Source organism: Nematolebias whitei, chromosome 23 (genome assembly GCF_014905685.2).
Source record: "Nematolebias whitei isolate Nwh7 chromosome 23, NemWhi1, whole genome shotgun sequence".
In the NCBI taxonomy this organism is placed as follows: domain Eukaryota; kingdom Metazoa; phylum Chordata; class Actinopteri; order Cyprinodontiformes; family Rivulidae; genus Nematolebias; species Nematolebias whitei.
Window position 1 is genome coordinate 9166726 of NC_056520.1, and position 21072 is coordinate 9187797.

Genomic DNA, 21072 nt, shown 5'->3' on the forward strand with positions numbered 1-21072 from the left:
ATCCATCCATCCATCCATCCATCCATCCATCCATCCATCCATCCATCATCTTCCACTTGTTCCGAAGTCGGGTCATAGAGGCAGCAGCTTGAGCAAGGAGGCCCAGACATCTCTTTCCACAGCCACCTCTTCCAGCTCTTCTGGGAGGACCCCAAGGCATTCCCAGGTCAACCAAGAGACATAGTCTGTACATTGTGACCTGGGTCTTCCTCCTGGATCTGAGGTTCAACCATCAATCTGCCTCACTTCTCCAGTACCCCTGAATAGACTTTACCAGGTAGGCTAAGGAGAGTTATGCCCCTATAATTGGAGCACATCCTCCGGTCCCTCTTTTTGAATAGGGGAACCATCATCCCAGTCTGACAATCCAATGGCACTGCCAACAAGGACTGATAGGATTCTTTCTTCAACTTGACAGCCTCCCTAACCTGGGATTTCCACCACCGAGTTTGAGGGTGGCCACCGCAAGAAACACCGACAACCTTGCAGCCACAGCTCAAAGCAGCCACTTCAACAACTGAGCTGTGGATCATGGCCCACTCTTACTCAATGTCCCCCACTTCAGCTGGGATGCAGTTAAAGCTCTCCTGAGGTGCGAGTTGAAGATCTTTCTGAAGGGTTCTTCTGCCAGGCGTTCCCATTAAACCTTCACCAAGCGTTTGGCTCTACCAGGTCTGTCCGGAATCTTCCCCAGCCATCTGATCCAATCCACTACCAGGTGGTGATCAGTTGACAGCTCATTTCCTCTCTTCACCAGAGTGTCCAAAACAAACAACATCAAATCAGATAACACGACTACAAAGTCAATCAATCTTGAAAATGAGTTCTCATGGCTCAAATGAGACTACCTGTATAAATAAAGGGTAAATGAAGAAAAAAAAAAGCATGGCTCTATGACCTAGAGCGTCCTTGTGCCAAGTTCACTTATGAACACCCTTATGTTCAAACATGGTGTCTGTGATGGACAAACTATGACTAGTGCATTCATCCATCCAGCCATCCATCCATTATCTTCTGCTTATTCCGAAGTCGGGTTGCGGGGACAGCAGCTTGAGCAGGGAGGCCCAGACATCCCTTTCCACAGCCACCTCTTCCAGCTCTTCCAAGGCATTCCCAGGCCAACCGAGAGACAGTCTCTCTAGCGTGTCCTGAGTCTTACCCTGGATTTTTATGAACAAAACAAAACAAGGAACTCAGTGTCCCTTACCTGGACGTGGGTTAACGGGGCCCCACCCTGGAGCCAGGCCTGGGGGAGGGGCTCATCGGGGAGCACCTGATGACCAGATCTCTACCCATGGGGCCCGGTAGGGCTCAGCCCGAAGGAGCAGCATGGGTTTGCCTTCCTGTGGACCCACCACCTGCAGAAAGGGCCATAAAAGTCAGATGCATGATGCTATGGGCAGTGGCCGAAGGCAGTGGCCGAAGGCAGTGGCTGAAGGCAGTGGCCGAAGGCAGTGGCCGAAAGCGGGGACCTTGGCGCTCTGACCCTGGTTTACTAAAGCAGACTAGCGCATTCCTTCAACCTTTTACAGAAGTCCAACAACAGAACACCAGTCAAGTTCAGATCAGAGAGACCATTTTACCGTTACCATCCCCAATAACCCAAATCTGGGCAAGGGACACTGAGCTCCTTGATTTTTACTGTGCATAAGAGTCTTCTGAATTGCTCTTTTTCTGGCCTGTCACCTAGAACCAGTCTGCCTTGGGAGACCCTACTCGGGACAATCACAATTGTCCCTGACAGCATAGCACCTAGGACCATTCAGGCACACAAACTCCTCCGCCACGATAAGGTGGCGATTCAGTAAATTTAAGACATGAAATTAAAATTTAAATAAAGGTCATATTTTTGACAGGCTGGTCATAATTCAGTCATAGAATCTCATATTTGTTTTTCAAAGGGTCAAAAACGGTCTTCCATAAGCCACTGACTCATATCCATTTGATTTTTAATTCAAGCTGGCTTTATTTCCAACCAGTGCGTACTTTGTAGGAGTCATCAGAGTGTCTTTGTTTTGTTTGTAGCACAGCTGGAATCTAACCATAGACCTGCTCATCAGTGCAGAAGGGATCAGTCAACAAACCGAGAACTCCGCCGTGAGTCTAAACTTTCTCTTCCTCTTTGTTTTTAGAGTTTGGCTCACAACCTCTGTGGGTTTATCTAGTTTTAATTTGTTTTTTTTTTAACTCCTCTGTAGCCCATCTGTCTGGCCAAGTTCTCTCAGGTACGAAGCATCTCCAGTGCTGCAGAAAGTGACGGCCGCGCCCTTCTCACTGTGCACATAGAGGGAGCCCAACAGGTAACGCCACACTTCCTGCGTTTGTTGCGTTGCAGTGAAGTGGATCATGCTTGTTTCCTCTTGTGTATATCAGGTGCAAAGTTACAAAGCTAAAAGTCCACATTGAAGTTTTTGGGGACTGCCTCAAGGCAGCGGCCCAAACCGCAAAGTGTACCCCCACAAATTTTATATCAAAACGACTGGCTCGGCACCGTGATGTTTGCTATTACTTTTATTGGCATTTTGGGTTATCATGGAGATGTAATTTGCAAACAAAGATGACATTTTTTTAATTGAAAAACACTGATATAACTCTTAACAGCCTCTAACTGCCGCAATGTGGTCACATGACCTGAAGAGGTCTGTGAAAGAAACTGATAACGTTTTGGAGCCATTCTGGTTCAAGATGGCTGCCACAGCTAACTCAGAAAACTCAAAATTGACAGTCGCTTTTTGAGACATCGAGCTGAAATTTGGCACGGCGGTAGCTGTGAGCAAGTTGTTATGCATTCCTGATTCAAATGAAAAATGCAAGATGGCTGCCTTAGCTAAAAGGGAAAAATATATACTAACCTACTTTCAAATGGATATACAGTAACTCAGGTTTTTGGAACCATTGAACTGAAATTTGGTGTATTGGTAGCTGAGAACAATCCCTAATGGTCTCTGACTGCAAATCAAAAATTCAAGATGGTCGCCTAAGCTAAAAAGGAAAAATACTATAAATTAGTCATTTTTAGAGATATTTAGCTTAAATTTTGTGTGGTGGTAGCTGATAGCAATGTTGAATAAATCCTGAATTTAAATAAAAAAAATCCAAGATGGCGACCATAGCTTAAAAGAGAACATGACTATAATTCATTGAATTTTTGGCATATTGAGCTGAAATTTGGTGTATTGGTAGCTGAGAGTGAACCCACAGTACTGTCAAATGACATTTTAAAATGGTTGCAACATGGCAGGCCCTGACAACGTTTCTCCAGGAACTTTCTAGTTTATTCTTAAGAACTTGCAGCTGCTGAACTTCCTGCAAGGCCTGGTTTCAAATTAAAGCTTAGCTTCCTTTTCTTTTCTTCCTCTTTTGTACCTTATTTTCAGCCGATCTTTCATTCCTCAAACTTTGTCTATTGATTAGTTGACCAGTCAGAGGAGGCTGGGCCTTTAGGAGACAAGATTTAAAACTAATAAAATGGATCAGCCCACCTCTCGGGGCACAAGGCGATAAATTTATTAAGGGATTTCATTGGACTTCAGCTGTTTTTTTTTTCCATCTGTTTTGAACTTTGAGTGGGACTTCTATTTTAATTTTGGCTGATGATGTCGTCTCTTCAACCCTCCAGCCTCTCGTGGTGAGCACTTCATCTCTGGCTGTGGCAGAAAACATGGCCGACCTGATCGACGGCTACTGTCGCCTGGAAGGATGCGCCAAGAATTCCCTCATGGTCCGACCCGGCAAAGGTGCAGAGACAGATCATTGGATTAAATATAAATTACACTTCACATAAATATTTCCATTATTAAGCAACATGTGCTGAATAAAAACTAAAACTAGGCGTAGAACAGGAACAGGAAATCAGTGTGGTGGAATGTCAAAATAAAACAGGAAGCAAGTTTCATAAAAGAAACAGCATTTTTATGTCAACCTTAGGACTTAACCGAACAATAATATATATATTATAATAGACTAAAGGTGGAAAAATACCAAATGTTTGATAAAATATTAGAAAATTTTAAAAAATAAATGTCAGTTTTGGTTCTTTCAGGAAGGGACACAAAGCAAAAACTTCCTGACATACCACAGAGGTGAGTTTGATGAGTCGCGCTGACGAGTCATGTTTTTAAACTTCTTTTTATTTCTCAATGTGGTAAAATTAAAAACTGTGTGGGCTGTGCTTTTTATTCATCGTGTTTTTTTTTACTCCTTCTTCAACCCTACCAAAACGACAACAAGCAAACCTGTTGAGCATTGTTAACAGCTTCTTTCATTAAATTATTATTGTTTATTCATTTTTCTTCCAGTGCTGTTTTCCATAATTGTAAGAGAAGCTTCGGTAAGCTTGTTTACTTCTTTATTAATTGGATAAACATATTTAATGTGGATTTTTTTTTTTAGATGAGTTTCTAGCTATAAAAAAAAAAAAAAAACAACGAAATTTATTTAGGTTGACGTATTGAAGAAATAATAAAGGACATTTATAATTTCTTCAGGATCTGATATCTATGCTGAGATTCCTGAAAACACAGCACTTTATGATGGTAAGTAGTGGTAAAGTATAAATTCATCACAAACACTAATTTAAATTGATGTTTTCCAACTGTATAATTAATTTGAACCTCCTGAGACTCAAGCTTTTTTTTTTTGGTGTATTTTCTCTTTCTCCAAGACCTGGGATTAGTAGAATCAGAATAAGCTTTATTATCATTGTACCGGGATACAATGAGATTATGTTCGTACAGTCGTCCGAAAAGTGGGCAGAGTGCACATTGCTGCTGCTACAAGAGCACGGTCCCTTATTCTTTATCAGAATACTTTTAGATAGAAAAAGGTAAAAGGCCATGAGGATGGAGAGTGGTATTACAAAAAAAGATCTCTTCACATCTTGTCCTATCAGGACACGATATGAGACATCAAAAAACTCTACCAGCAGCACATTTATAAACACAATTACTTATGCATTTGACGTCAAGATGCTGAGATTTGTCCATGAAGCACTTTCAGATAGGCCATAGTCCTGATGTTGTTGTTCAGCCGGCAGTTCTGATAAGCCTGCGCAGAAATTCTTGGTGGGGGGAGGTTGTGAAAGACAACGCTTTTTCCTTAGTTTACCCATGTCCCAGGAGAAATTTGATAGTTGGTCCATATCTGAGGCCAAACGGGGGCGTCAGATTCAGATAAGCCACAATTGTTGATTTTCTTCAGGCAGACTGTTTTTTCTTGTCAGCCTCGAGTCCTGCTGGAACTTTCCAGATCCAAATTAGCCAGATTTATGTGCATTCCTCAGATCCATGCTATGAGCCTTCTTCAAGGTCGACTCCAACATGCTGGCGAGTCCTAGAAGCTGCAGGTGGCCTGCGATTCTCATAAATCACTTTTATCTCATGGTTTAGCTCATAAATCAGCTGATTTTGAGTACTTGTAGCACGAACTAAACCTTCACACCGACTCTGAAGTTTTGTCATGGCCGAAACTGCTTCCAATGTCTTCTTCAAAAGTTGATAACATAGGGACCCACCGATGCCAAAAAGCAGAAACCCTGCTATCATAAATCTAATTATATAAACGTCTTTGGAGTCGTCGTGAGACAGAACTGAAAGACACATCAGCTGCCAAACTCCCCACGAATCTCTGATGTATCCTGCAGCATGAGTCTCGGCAGGACATGAGGGCTCTTCAGGACTCTGTCGTTTTGTTGAAAATATTTTGTTGATTGCATTGAAAGTCCAGTTCACCAGATCCATAATAGTATTTTGTTCATTCGGAAGATGTGTAACAGGAGCTCCGAGACAGAGAGAGAGCAAAAGCAGGAAGAAGAAGAGAAGGCGACCGTCTTGAGCGAGAGCGAGTAGTAGGCCCCAATAAGTTAAATAACTAAACTCCGACATGGTACAGGAAGTGACTTTAGAACGAAAAAAGCCCTCATATGAGGACAGTAGGTTTATTTTAGTATTTTATATTTTTCTTTGCAAATTGGGCTCAGAAGGTCCCAATAACTCTTAAAACTAAATTTCAGCTTTGCATGATGAGCAGTTCTCTAAAAGAGTCAATGTCTTCATATGAGGACCCGCGGTCTCAGTCACTGATGGAAATGTTCTGTTTGTGTTCTGTTGACCTTCAAACATGCACTCAAACAGCTTCCTCTGGTTTTTATTGTCTAGATAAACACGGGATCTCCAGAGACGATGTCATCGTGGGCCGGATCCTCGGAGAAGGATTCTTTGGAGAAGTTCATGAAGGAGTTTATAAAAGCCCGGTGAGCTCTTATTAATTTAAAACATCACAGAACTTCAAGTCATCAGGGGAAATAAAAGTCCACCCTATAAAAACATTTTATTAACATAACACCAAGGTGACAATACATCAGCAATTACCTGAGAGAAACTGCTACTGCTTATTGATCTGGGAAGGGTCAAAGGTCATTTATAAACACTTTATCATTCCACATTGAGGAAGATTGTTCACAAGTGAAAAACATTTATGATTACAAAAAAGTCCCAATCGTCACAGGAGTGAATGGTGCAACAAGTTCACCCCAAGGGCAGGCTGTGCAATGTTAAGACATTGAAAACCCCGCAAAAGCTCCATGTCAGACTCTACAACCTAAATTATCAGGTTAAAGGTCAAAAGTCATGACAGGACAAATGCGACTCATTTGGAAGGTTTGCAGGAGAAAGACTCCTCTCTAAAACAGGGGAGTCCAATCCTGGTCCTCGAGAGCCACCCCCCTGCATGTTATAGATCAGGTGTGTCAAATCCTCACCCTCGAGGACCACTACTCTGCATGTTTTACTTGTTTCTTGCTCCTACACGCCTGATATGAATCAGTGAATCAAAACATGCAGGGGAGTGGCCCTCCTGGACCAGGATGAGACACCCCTATTGTAAAGAGTTTACAGCAGCATGACAGTAGGTTTGTGAATTTCTTTGGAACAAACCATAACATGAGTTCAAAGTAGAGTCGTTCAGAGAAAACCTCATGGCAACTGTTGAGCACGATGGGGGAGGGGTGACGGTCGGGGCTTCAGGACCTGGCACTGTCCACTCATTGGGTCAAACTCCTCCATGAACGTAGGAGTAGCATCATTCAAAACACAGCTGCTGATCCAGACACCAGCCTGACCGAAACGCGGTGGAACAACTCTTTATTCATATTTTTTTTTTAACACTTGAGGCGAGACTCGAGTAACATTGAAAACCAGATTGTTTTATGAAGCCCTGAAAAAACCAGAGACCTGAAACAGGGTGGACTTTTTTTTCCCCGTGACTGAACTGTTCCCACAGCCGAATTCTAACATCAGTGATGTGGACAGAGTGTCTGAATGGAGATGTGTTTGTGTGTTCGCAGAGCGGCGAAGGCATCCGTGTGGCCATCAAAACATGCAAAGACTGCTCGGCTGACGTGAAGGAGAAGTTTCTCAGTGAAGCCGGTGAGCTTTGTGGGCACAGGTGCAGATGGAAACAGAAACAAGTGTGACGACAGGAAGCTGAAACGTCTCTGTGTGGCTCTTTTTGAGGTTTCATCAGTCCGGGTTCTGCTGCAGCTGACTTCCTGCTGTCAGAACGAAACCTACATCAATAGAGGTGGAAACAGATCATACAAAAAAAGGCTCAGCACATCTTTAATCACCTCACAATGAGAAATGATTGAGCTGTAGCCCTTCTGGTCAATCCTATACATTGAGGATGACTCTCAGCTACCGCCACGTATACATAACGTATTAATACGCCAATATAACGCCACGATATATGAATAATCAACAGAAATCCAGCTATTTTTGTGTTTGCCAAGGTGAGACGACTGTGGCAGCTGTCTTGAATAGCGTCATAGAGGAACATCTAATAATGATTCCCTGAAAGTTTCCCTTGAGGGCCACTACCCTGCATGTTTTAGATCAGGGGTGTCCTCTCTGGTCTTTGAGGGCCACTATCCTACATGCTTTAGATCAGGGGTATCCACCCTGGTTCTTGTGGGCCACTATCCTGCATGTTTTAGATTAGGCATCCTCAGTGGTCTTTGAGAGCCACCATCCTGCATGTTTTAGATTATAGGTGTACTCAATGGTCTTTGAGGGCCACTATCCTGCATGTTTTAGAACAGGGGTATCCAACCTGGTTCTTGTGGGCCACTATCTTGCATGCTTTAGATTAGTGGTGTCTTCACTGGTCTTTGAGGGCCACTATCCAGCAGGCTTTAGATCAGGGGTGTCCATTCCTTCAAGGAATGACAGGCTTCTGTTTAGATGTTTGGAACGCATTATCTTAAAGTGATGTTTGTGGCACTTTAATGTTTTTTGTGTGCAGTAAACATCACAATTGTTGTTCTTTATCATTTACCATTCATCACTTGCTCTTGTTGAGGTCGGATGCTTTTCCCCTCTCCTCCCTCTCCGTTTGGTTGCTGCTCTGTCTGTCTGTGAAACTGCTTTTTAGCCTCTCTTGCATATCTTCCGAACGATAATTATGGACTTGATTTGATCAGTTGGTCCCTCAACACAATTGATAACATTTCTTCGAAGAGAAGACAGGCTTTAGGCGAGCCACTTTGCCCTGTTAGCATGCACGCAGCTGGATATCTCATCGACTTGAAGACTTGATGATGTGTCTATCTTTGCTGCCATATACGGATTTTAAGGATGCATATTTAATTGGATTTACGATAACTGGTTCCTGCTTTTTGGATTCGGCTGGTTGCTGGTAAGCAGCAAATTGGGACCCGATCACGCTGCTTGCCTTTATGATGGCTTGGTTCATGCTTCGAGTACCCAGACTCAAATGCTTTGGGCAAAATGGATCAGATCTTGGGGATTTTACTCAGGCACGTTCCATCAGTGTGACCATGTGATTTGGACATTTCGGAACCAATTGGACCAACACATACTCAAGGTAGATGTCATTAATTTCTGCCTGTCCCCAAAACAACAGTGTGTTTATCTGAATTTGGCTCCCCCGGCTGGCCTGGTCTTAAAGGCTACCTTATCTGAATTTGCCTGGAGAACAAGTGATCTGACCCCCCCCCCCCCCCCCCCCACCCCAAATAATTTCCAACTGCTCAACAGAGAGGAAACCAGCTGAATAAACATTGTGTCATCATTTCAGGACTCTTGGATTCCCATAGGCATTGTCCTTGGCATTCCCCGACATCCCTCGGGAATGTTTACAGATCTCACCGGAGGAAACTAGCTGATTATCCTATCCTTATCAGAACTCTTACAGTGCCCCCGAGAGCTTTCAAGGACATTGCTCACCACTCTCGTCATCCCCCCCCCCCCCCCCCAATGTTTACGTCACTATGTGCTTGTTTGTGCAAGGTGTTTTTTAATATTACAGTTTTTCTTCTCAGCCAAGAAGAAAAAGTCTGATAGGAACGTTTTCGTCTTCAATTCCTACATGTGTCTAGTTTTACTACTTTTTGTCTGTCTAAACAAATCTCACTTGTAAATGAGTCTTCTAGGCTCAATGTGACTTGTCTGTCTAAATAAATGTTGAATGAAGTATGTCCATAAATAATGAAGTAAGAAAAACAAAACATATCTACAAATTTGATGTCCTGTATTCCCTGTTTGATGCAGACCTAATGAAGAACCTGGATCACCCTCACATCGTGCGTCTCGTCGGAGTCATCGAGGTGGATCCTGTCTGGATCGTCATGGAGCTGTACGAGCATGGAGAGGTGCGTTAAACTGTCTTTAAATTGTTATTTCTCCAATCTGAACAGGCTGATAAAGAGATATTTTAATGTAGTGTTTGTTTTGTTGAAGATGATGTTCTTGTCTTTTTGAAAGTTGGGGAGCTACATCGTGGAACATCAGTCCGTCTTGTCGACAGCAAAGTTAACTCAGTTCAGTCTCCAAATCTGCAAAGCCTTGGCGTACCTGGAAGGCCTCAATATGGTGCACAGGTAACACAACTATCGCTCGCCGCTGTAAGTCAGAGGTGGACGATAATGTTTTTGACTGTGTCTCATCAAAACATCACCACCGGATGAATTTTACCAAACTCTTAGAAAGTCATCATTGAATTACTACCGGTATTACTTGGTCAGCTTTGGAGACAATGAGCTCAAATTTGGTGTGGGAGTAGCTGAAAGTCATTCCCAACACATACTCTGAGCTCCAGCACGAGAGGCCACGGTAGCTCAGTGGTCAGTGCCATGGTCTCGAGCCCAGGTCGACATCAGGTATAAAACAACACTGTGGCGTTGTAGGCATTGGCTATGTTTTGATCAAATTAAATGTATATCAGTTTGAATAAATCTGTATATATTTATATATTTTTTGTACTTCCCGCTCGTCCTATAGAGATATCGCTGTGAGAAACATCCTGGTGGCCTCTCCTGAGAGTGTGAGGCTCGGTGACTTTGGCCTGTCTCGCTACATCGACGAACAAGAATACTATAAAGGTACAGGTATTTCCTGTAAAGATCCATTTAAAGTTGTTATTCGAGACATTTTTCTTGACTTATCTCGTCCTCATGCACAGCTTCACTCAGTCGATTACCAATCAAATGGATGGCCCCTGAATCCATCAATTTTAGACGCTTCACCACGGCCAGCGATGTCTGGATGTTTGGTGAGAAATCCCCATTAATTTCTCACCAACACGTGCACGTTGTGCACATCTGTGTCTACATGGAGATGCGTTGGTGTATATACCAGCTGAGAATTAATGCAAAGTCTTCATAAAGCGTTCAGACGCTTGCCTGCTAACAGGCTGTTTATGTGGAAATGCAGATTCTTTTATTTTCTTTCTTTCTTGATGTGTAAACACTTCACCAAACTTTCAGCTAATTTATAACCCAACTGTCAATATGGTCGGCTCATTTAGGGTTTTATAGCTTTTTGGGACTTTTGGTTTTTATCTTTCTGCTTCCTTGTGTTTGGCAAAGTGTTTATTAGATTGTAGTAGAACATGTTCACCAGAAACAGTCGTTACCTCGTTTTATGACCCGGTGAGTACCAGATAAATTTTAGAACTTCCTACTATGATGGTATTTTGGATCCTACCTTGTGTTCTTGAGACATGGCAGTCGTCAGAACAGCAAGGATGTTTCTGGGGACGGCGTAGGTCAGCCATGTTTGTACTTTGTATGCTCCACAAGGTGTGTGTGTTTGGGAGATCTTCTCCATGGCTCAGCAGCCGTTCTTCTGGCTGGAGAATGGGCAGGTGATCAACCAGCTGGAGTCTGGAATTCGCCTCTTCAAACCAGAGCGCTGTCCCCCCACCATCTATGCCCTGCTCACCTGCTGCTGGGCCTACGAGTCACAGGGACGCCCCACCTTCAGGAAACTTGTTTGCTCTTTCAGGTATGCATGTCCATGCCTGTTTTAAGGAACACTGATGGGGAGGAACACTGATGCTGTGTAATCTGTGTTTCACAGTGAGATCCACAGGATGGAGTTGGAGCAGGAGAATGATATACGACGAGGAAGATCCCACTCGGTCTCGTCCATCTTTGACCCAAACTTCACCAAGCCTCCGCCTAAGGTACCTCCCTGCACATGAGCTCTGTCCGCTGTGAACTGATTGCCGTAACTGTTGTCCAGACGTGCAACTTTTAGGTTCACAGCACTTTATATAAATAGTAAACAATCAGTGACTTCTGCTTCTTTAGTTGCATCACAAACCTTTTCACATCAGAGCCGTCTGTTTCAGTATTATGACCAAACATGGATCTGGTTCTAGTTGCAGTACCACTCATGGCCACTAGATCGCAGTTCATCAACAACTGAAAGTACTGTTGAAGTGAATGGGGGGAAAGAGTTCCTGTTATTTTTTAACCAAATAATTGTTTCCTTTTAACAAGATGATGGAAACATTGGAGAAATAACATGATAAACTGGCTTACAATAAATATTTTCCACATCCCTAGAGGTATTTTATGCTGCCAGGAATAGACATGGTCAGGGACCTCCTTGCTTGGTGTCCGGCTTGCGTGGCACCTGACCTTGACCGTCCTACTTGCATGTGGTAGGCCCAGGTGGAGGTGGCATCCTGTTTATGTTTGTGGCTTGGCCTGGCCAAAATCCAGGATCCAAAGCTCCCCCTCAGGCCTGACTCCAGGGAGGTGCACTGGTTCCCCTTTTTCAGGTGAAATTTCCTGATGCAGCTGCTGTTCATTCATCAAGGTTTTCTAAAATGAACTTAGTCTTCCATTGAGATCTGTTAAACATGAAAGACTCTACAAGAATCTGATGCTCCAGCCAACATAACCCCCAGGATCACGGGGGTACTCAATCCTCTCCACCAAATTAAGGCGGCAATTCTGTGGAGGGGAGCAAGAGATGGATCTACAGAAACAAGGGTGTTCCTTCAGTCAGTCGTGGTGAAGATAGAGTTGAGTCAAAAGCAAAGGTCTGGATTTACTGGTCTGTCTATGTTCCAACCCTCACCTGTGGTAATGAAGTTTAGATCATGACCGAAAGAGCCAGATCCTGGTTACAAGCGACTGCAATGAGCTTCCTTCGTAGGGTGGCCAGGCTTAGCCTCAGAGATCCTCTGCATCGAAAAGCGTCAATGGCAAGTGGGCTTTCTTGGACTGTGAGGTCTCAGTCTCTGATAGAAGACGTTTGCAAACTGAGGTGTACCGCAAACCCACCCACACAGACCAGTATTTGCAGTTTGACTCCCATCACCCTTTGGAGCACAAGTTAGGAGTCATCAGGACTCTGTATCACAGAGCAGACAGCGTCCCCACTAGCTCAGGAGCCAGGCAGAAGGAGAAATCCCACACAAGACAGGCTCTAGAGCAATGTGGATATCCTAACTGGGCCTTCCTGAAAGCAGAGAAGAAACCCAAACAGGACTCCAGTCAGCCAACAGGTGAAAAGGAGGAACCCAGACCCAGACCAGTGGTCATTCCATATGTTGAGGGAGTATCAGAGAAACTGAGATGTTTATTTTCTAAACATAACGTCCCAGTGGCTTTTAAACCCCAAAATACATTACGGCAAAGACTGGTTCATCCCAAAGATCCAGTCCCCCGGCACAAACAGAGTAATGTTGTGTATGCTGTTCAGTGTCAGGAGGGCTGTGATCAGTCTTACATCGGGGAAACTAAACAGCCACTGGCCAAAAGGATGAGCCAGCACAAAAGATCAACATCATCAGGCCAGGACTCTGCGGTCTACACTCATCTCCAGGCCAGTGGTCACTCTTTCAGGGATGAAGATGTTCACATCCTGGATAGAGAGGAACGATGGTTTGAGAGAGGAGTAAAGGAGGCCATCTTTGTGAAAAGAAACCGTCCATCGTTAAACAGGGGTGGAGGCCTCCGGGTTCAACTGTCCCCCTCTTACAATGCTGTGATTGCTGGTATCACTCAACCCTCTGTGAGTAGTAAACAGCCATCAGTGTGCTAATGACCCATTGTTAGGCTGATGGTCCTTCTTGAGCATGTGATCAGCTGGTTTTGGTTGTCAGCAGCAAAACTGGTTGATCCACCCTGAGACGGTGCTATTTAAGAGACTGAACTGAAAACAGCACCTCAGACTGAGGAAGTCTCTCGGATGAGAGACGAAACGTTTCTAGATTTTTTTGCTTTGTTTTGTTTTTTGTTTTTTTGAATGTCCAGAGGACCAGATTGAACTTTTTTGGATTTAGGCAATGATCATCTGAAATCGAGGAATCACAGCTGATTGGGTCAAACGCTGTAAATTACTTCTGCAACCTAGAGTCTGTGTTGTGAATCACCCTCAGCTACTACCACTCCAAACTGTAGCTCAATGTCTGTTAAACAAAATGTAGCTGCTTTTGCTAATGCTGCTCAGCTGTGACGGCCATCTTGAATCGGATTGCCTCCAAAAGGTTATCAGTTAGGACAGCACGGTGGCGCAACTGGTAGAGCTGCTGCCTCTCAGCGAGCAGGTCCCTGGTTCAAACCCCGGTCCAGGGGCCTTTCTGGGTGGAGTTTACATGTTCTCTCCGTGCATGCGTGGGTTTTCTCCGGGTGCTCCGGTTTCCTCCCACAGACCAAAAACATGCATGTTAGTCTGATTGGTAACTCTAAATTGTCCCTAGGTGTGAGTGAGAGAGTGAATGGTTGTTTGTCTCGTTTGTCTCTATGTGTCCCTGTGATGGACTTGCGACCCGTCCAGGGTGTACCCCGCCCCTCGCACAGTGATTGCTGGACATGGGCACCAGCGACCCCCGTGACCCAAAATGGAATAAACGGGTAAAGATAATGGATGGATGGAGGTTATCAGTTATAGATTTACATCCGGTGATTACTTCTTGAGAGTTTCGTTGGAACCCGTCCAGTCGTTCATGGGATATTTTGCTAACAGACAGCCTAACTAACACAGCAGACAAGCGTGACAGTTAAAGAAGATCTCTTTTAATAAACTGTGCGTCTTTTCTGTTTCCCTCAACAGCCGTCCAGGGGTTATGCCCACACCCTCCACAAAACCAACATCAGAGAGGTGTCTAAACACACACTCACCCAAAGCATTAAAAAATCTAAATGAAAAGTTAGTTTTAATTTGGTTTTCTCCCTGATTTTGGTTTTCTTTTAATTATACGTGTGCATGCGTGCATGTGTGTTCAGGGACCAGTGACGGTTGGATGGTCCATGTGGGAGAAAGATCAAGTGGAGGACGCCTTGCAGAGACAGAGACAGGAGATGCTGATGGACAGGAAGTGGCTGGAGCAGGAGGAGAGACACCTGGTGAGGACGTCAACTGGAACACACAGACATGCACAGATTGTGTTCAGTTGTGTGTTTATGTTTGGTCAGAGGGGATCAGCCTCACATGTCGTGGCTGCATGCACACACTCCTGCGTCAGGCTGATTTGTGCCTTTTGCCTTTTTGTTTGTGTGAAGGACCCCGCAGTGCGACTAGACTCACAACCTGAGGTGTGCCGTCTATTTTCTCTTTCACATTTTTTTTTAATTTTTTTTTTCATTCAACCTTTATTTATACAGGTTAGTCTTAATGAGTCATGAGGACTCGTTTACAAGAGAGATCTGTTTTAGACAGACAACATATAAAGTACAAACAACAATAAAAAGCAATTAAAACAAAAAAAAGTGTTTTAAAAACACTGTTACTGTTAACTGCCCTGTTAGCAGAGCAGTTCTGTTAGCAGTGTAGCAGTGAGGTTTCTCTAATAGCATGGTCCTGTAAGCAGCATGGTCCTGTTAGCAGTGTGGTTCTGTTACCAGCGTGATCCTGTTAGCAGAGAGGTTCTGTTAGCAGCATGGTCCTATTAGCAGTGTGGTCCTGTTAGCATGGTTTTGTTAGCAGCATGGTCATGTTAGCAGAGTGGTTCTGTTAGTAGTGAGGTTCTCTTAGCAGCATAGTTCTGTTAGCAGTGATGTTCTTTTAACAGCATGGTCCTGTAAGCAGCATGGTCCTGTTAGCAAAACGGTCTTGTTAGCAGTGTGGTCCTGTTAGCAGCATGGTCCTGTTAGCAGAGAGGTTCTATTAGCAGCATGGTCCTGTTAGCAAAGAGGTTCTATTAGCAGCATGGTCCTGTTAGCAGAGTGGTTCTGTTAGTAGTGAGGTTCTCTTAGCAGCATAGTTCTGTTAGCAGTGATGTTCTTTTAACAGCATGGTCCTGTAAGCAGCATGGTCCTGTTAGCAAAACGGTCCTGTTAGCAGTGTGGTCCTGTTAGCAGCATGGTCCTGTTAGCAGAGAGGTTCTATTAGCAGCATGGTCCTGTTAGTAGCATGGTCCTGTTAGCAGTGTGGTCCTGTTAGCAGAGTGGTTTTGTTAGCAGTGAGGTTTTTTTAACAGCATGGTCCTGTAAGCAGCATGGTCCTGTTAGCAGTGTGGTCCTGTTAGCAGAGTGGTTTTGTTAGCAGTGAGGTTCTTTTAACAGCATGGTCCTGTAAGCAGCATGGTCCTGTTAGCAAAACGGTCCTGTTAGCAATGAGGTCCCGTCATCAGCATAGTACTGCTAGCAAAGTGGTTCATCTAGCAGTGTGGTCCTGTTAGCAGTGTGGTCCCATTAGCAGCATGATGACAATAACAACCGTGGCAACGAACGATGGACTGCCCTCCAGAACCGGGTCCGGCAGACACAGAACATTCAAATTCCCCACGGAACCAAACTGTTCCGTAGAGTTTGGTCCATCCAGGCAGATGGAGGATGATGGGGGCAGCCACCATGACAGGGCGGAACCTGAGCCCAAGGCGGGAAGGGGGCCAGAGAGTGGTGTTATGGTGCAAAGAACCGAGCTGCAGATGGACCGTGTAGGTCTCAGCAAATTCCCAGTGGACCGGAGCGGATCGGAGAGCGGTGGGTCGTATCGTACCATCCTGCCAGACCAATGCTGGACGCATAGCAGCATGTTTTATTTGGCTATTAGCTTGTCTTTTGCTACATTTAGTCTTTTGAAAACAATGTGTTACTTTTAGCTTTTAGGTAGCCTTTTGCTTCTTTTAGTGTTTTGCTTCTTTTGTCTTTTAGACAGCATTTTGTATGTTTAGCTTATCTTTTGCTACCTTTAGACTTTAACCAGCATTTTGCTACTTTTCACTTTTAGCGTTTTGCTAGTTTTGCGTGTTTTGCTATTTTTAGCTTTTAGCTCGAATTTTTGGTTTTTAGCTTTTAGGTAGCCTTTTGCTACTTTGAAGTAGTGTTTTGTTACTTTTGTCTTTTAGCCAGCATTTTGTAATTTAGCTTCTCTTTTGCTACTTGTAGCATTTAGCTAGCATTTTGTTAATTCTAGTTTTTAGGTATCCTTTTGCTACTTTTAACTAATGTTTGCTACTTTTGTCTTTTAGGCAACATTTTGTAATTTTAGCTTCTCTTTTGCTACTTGTAGCATTTAGCTAGCATTTGGCTACTTTTATCTTTTAGGTAGCCTTTTGCTATTGTTTTGCTACTTTTAACCTTTAGCTAGCATTTTGATACTTTTGTCTTTTAGGTAGTTTTACTACTTTTTATTAATGTTTACTACTTTTGTCTTTTAGCCGGCTTTTGTACTTTTAGCTTATCTTTTGCTACTTTAGCTTATAGCATGTTTGGTGGTGTGTTGCTACTAAGACTAATTAGCGGTGGCAGCCACCTTGAATCAGGTTGACTCCTGAAGTTAATCAGCTCTAGACGTACATCTGACAACTCTGATTTTAATCCGTCCAGCGGTTCATGAGATATTTTGCTAACAGGTGCATGGATACACAAACGAACAGGTCCATCTAATGTGAAGATTTGCTGCTTTGACACTTGATCACGTCAAAGATTCAAATGTGTCAGATTCTTTGGAAAAACAGTAAAAACTTTCCAGGTCGATGAAGCCTCTCACTTCCTGGAGTCCAGAAAACATCACGCCATGTTTAAAACTCTAGAAATGTGTCCAACTAATTAAACTTTCCTGTTTTTTTTTTCTTGCCTCTGTTTTTAGCCGCCTCCTGAGAAATTCCCAGAAAGTGGTGAGTCTGTTTTATCCGATTGTTGTGCTTCAATTTTATTCAGTTTAAATAAAACGCAGAAGAAAATGTTTGACGTCTTACTCAGTGACCTTGTACACAAGGACTAGTTTGTAAATTTTAATTACTTCATGTAGAAGCTGAAAATGTTGTGAAATGAAATCATGTTTCTGTTCCAGGACCTCCAGAGAAACTCCCGATGCCCCCCTCAGCCTCACAGGTGAAATTCTGTTTAATCGTCACCGATGTTTTCTCATCCTAAAAGTTGTCAAACGATTTGAGAAGATTAAAAAGTGGTGCGATGTTGTAGCCTCGGCCCACGGCCGAACTGGACCGGTCCGGTGATGAGGTCTACACCGGCGTCATGGCGATGGTGAAGCAGGTGGTGCAGCTGAAGAATGACGTCAACACTCTGCCCGCCTCCGAGTACCCCAGCACCGTTAAGGTACCTCTCCCCGTCACCTAAACTGAGGAAGTTAACACTAGACGGATCTGTCGTGTCAGCCCAAACAGCCCTGCTGCTCGGTTTCTGGATTAATGTCCTCTCTTTCCTCCCACTCGTCTTCCCTGCAGGCGGTTGGAATCACGCTCCGCAGCCTGATCGAAAGAGTCGATGAGATCCTGCCCTCCCTGCACAGCTCCGTCACTACCGAGGTACGACTTGAGACGTGTAAACACTCACTGACAAACTAAATAAGTTAAACATCCAGAGTGGAGGAAATGGGATGAACGTGCATGTGTTGAAAGGTGTTTTTGGAAAAATGAGTTAACCATGTCCGCTCACGTCTGGAGGGTGTGCCATCCCTCTGGTCTGGATAGAAGCAACAGTTTGGCGTGGAATTACCATATTTTTCAGCCTATAAGTCACATTTTTTTTTGCATAATTTACATGCCCTGCAACTTATAGGCCGAAGCGACGTATTTATGGATTTTTTCCCATATTTATAAACCAATTTTTGGCTGAGATATGACCGTTTCCATTCATTCTGACTGAAAAATTGTGCAGTACCATTTTCAGCTACTAGATGGCAGCAGAGTAGTAGTAGCAGTATGGCATGCCGTTGTATCATGCAATACGTGGCTAAAATGACAAATTCAAAAAAGTTCAAGACAAAAACAACTGGACTTTATTTATTAAACTTTATACTTTATTGTTTTTATCTTGAACTTTTTTGAGTTTACCATGTCCTGGATGACGCAATCGGCTTGCCTTAGTACCCCACCTTCGTTCTGCTCGCTGCTTTGAGCTCAGCTTCATTTTGCTGCATCACCCCGGCGAAATTCAGCTAATTTGACCATTAAAGTGCATTTATTACATAAAACTTCAATTGAGACACATGTTTGCTATAATTTCGAGCAAACAAATAATTGTTTTAGGTGCTTTTCTTGTTAAATTTCGAAGAAACGAGCAGCGTTCCTCTTATTTTTTTTCCTCCCTCTGCACTCTCCTGGAGCACCAAGGCAGCAAATACAGCTGATTTGACCGTTAAAGTCCTTTTATTAAGCAACGTTGGACTAAGACACACCTTTACTATAAAGTCGAGCAAACAAATAATTGTTTTTAGGTGTTTCTCTTGTTAAATTTCAAAGAAATGGGGAGGCTCGTCCATTCGCGCGTGCCCGCCGCTTCCGCAAATCGGGTTTTGAAATACAGATGATTTGACCATCAAAGTGCTTTTATTAAGCAAAAGTTAGACTGAGACACACCTTTACTATAATTTTGAGCAAACAAATACACTCTCCCGCAGCCGCCATTTGGCAGCCCATTGATTTTTGGCACAACACCGGCCCACATTTCCAGGTTTTCAGCAGTGACGCATAATAGAGGTGACGTATACGGCGAAGCGACATATTTATGGATTTTTCCACTTTTTTAGACATATATGGACTGATGCGACTTATAGGGCGGAGCGACGGGTACGGTGGAAAATATGGTAACACATTCTGCTGTCGTAAACTCTCTGTAGACTCTACTGTCTCTGAAGGAGTAAGACATGCAAGCACAGGATGTCACTCATGTAGTGTTGTGCCGTCAAGATCCCCTGGATCCCCTCCAAGGGGTGACCTGAACTCAGACACTACGGCTACCAAAAACTTTGATCCCAGGAGGAGCGTCTCTTCACAAACATCGATACAACACGCTCATACATGATGAGTATCAATGGTAATGCAGAACTGAGTTTCATTCCTGAACGTGATATGCTGTCTCTGCTTTGGTAGCAACAGCAGACCATGGGACAGTGAGTCCAGCAGACCATGGGACAAAGGCTGGACTTCAGGTTCACTGTTCCATAGTCTAATGATGCAAGACATCAAGATACAATACTGAATGGCTATGTTGTTTTAAAAAAATCCAGTACTTGTTTCTGGAAGGTAGGCCTATTTCATGAGGTTTTGTAATGCTTGGTGAAAACACAACCGTCTTACCTTAATGTGGTCTGGAACCATCACCTTCGGTCCATTGGAACATCTGGACGCCCTACATGCCAGGCATGATATACCTCTTTGATCCCATGCAAACTCACATTATGACCCCTCTTAAACTCCATTAAGTGCTGGTAATGTGGTCCAATGCACCATTGAGGCTTCCCTCTTTGGCAACTGCCTGATAACACTAATACTGCACTCAAGAGTCCACCTCCTATGTCTTCTGGTGCTTGTTCCAGAAGTTGCTGCTTATTGCAAATCAAATTCTTTACATACTCATCTTTAGTCTGCATGTGTCCCAAATTACGTCCAAATCAGATCATTCCTCCTGGTAGATGAACGTTTGTTGTTGTTTTTTTGTCAGTGAGTGTCGATTCATAATGAGTTTGGGTTTTGTTTCTCAAACGATGTTGTGACTTTGGATAAGTGAAAACTAAAATGGCATGATCTCCTCCCCGTCTCAGATCGAGGGCACCAAGAAACTCCTGAACAAGGACTTGGGCGAGTTGATCAGCAAGATGCGCCTGGCCCAGCAGAACTCCGTCACGTCTCTGAAGGACGAGTGTCAGAAGCAGATGTTGGCAGCTGCTCACACCCTGGCGCTGGACTCCAAGAACCTGCTGGATGCCGTGGACCAGGCCCGAGTCAGGGCCAACCTGGCCAAACCTAAACCCAACTCGCAAGAGGCAGAAGATTTGAGCCAATGAGGAACGATCGCGTCTTGTCGTCAAAATGAAGAATCTAAACTTTGTTTTTCTGCAGGCAGAATCCTGGGTTACAGTATGTGGTGAATAATGTGAACTTAAAAAAAACATTTTGTCTTGCTCTCTATAATGTTGCATTATAAAAATTTTCATAAAGGGATGCACAACTACCAAACAAAACCATACTTTTTACCCAGTTTTGTCTTTGTCCATTAAACGTACCTGTTCATCCTTTCAGAGAAGGAGCCACAAAATCAAAAAAACAGATTTTTTTATGAAACATGTGATCAGTTGAGTTGGGATGAGCGTTGAAAAAACATGGAAATGTTCATTTTGCCGTAATTGATATTTGTGTAAAAATGAGTCTGTACAGGTGCCATCTAGTGATCCTAGTAACTAAAACATCTAATCTACCTTTAAATCAAAGTTTATTTTTTAACAGATGTGTATTCAGCAATAAAAACAACAATAAACAGCAATAATAACAATAATGGACAACAGACCACGGGCAGTGAGAATCGGCAGTCTCATTTTCTCCACACTAGTCGTCAGCACTGGTACACCTCAGGGC

General features: G+C 43.6%; 1 protein-coding gene across 1 annotated transcript in view; it reads left to right on the forward strand.

Annotated features, from left to right (window-relative positions):
* The window catches only part of LOC119428711 (protein-tyrosine kinase 2-beta-like), a 24421-nt gene extending 3866 nt beyond the window's left edge, over window positions 1-20555 (forward strand). The window contains exons 8-28 of the mRNA XM_037696384.1: window positions 2026-2097; window positions 2199-2300; window positions 3620-3737; window positions 4043-4082; window positions 4468-4535; window positions 6156-6250; window positions 7343-7424; window positions 9567-9667; window positions 9780-9895; window positions 10296-10396; window positions 10477-10566; window positions 11096-11300; window positions 11376-11481; window positions 14367-14414; window positions 14540-14659; window positions 14816-14848; window positions 17346-17373; window positions 17550-17590; window positions 17681-17815; window positions 17944-18024; window positions 20262-20555. Of these exons, the coding sequence (XP_037552312.1) occupies window positions 2026-2097; window positions 2199-2300; window positions 3620-3737; window positions 4043-4082; window positions 4468-4535; window positions 6156-6250; window positions 7343-7424; window positions 9567-9667; window positions 9780-9895; window positions 10296-10396; window positions 10477-10566; window positions 11096-11300; window positions 11376-11481; window positions 14367-14414; window positions 14540-14659; window positions 14816-14848; window positions 17346-17373; window positions 17550-17590; window positions 17681-17815; window positions 17944-18024; window positions 20262-20504 (2025 nt within the window). The 3' untranslated portion in view covers window positions 20505-20555. The remainder of the gene's footprint in view (window positions 1-2025; window positions 2098-2198; window positions 2301-3619; window positions 3738-4042; window positions 4083-4467; window positions 4536-6155; window positions 6251-7342; window positions 7425-9566; window positions 9668-9779; window positions 9896-10295; window positions 10397-10476; window positions 10567-11095; window positions 11301-11375; window positions 11482-14366; window positions 14415-14539; window positions 14660-14815; window positions 14849-17345; window positions 17374-17549; window positions 17591-17680; window positions 17816-17943; window positions 18025-20261) is intronic.
* Window positions 20556-21072: the final 517 nt, after the last annotated feature.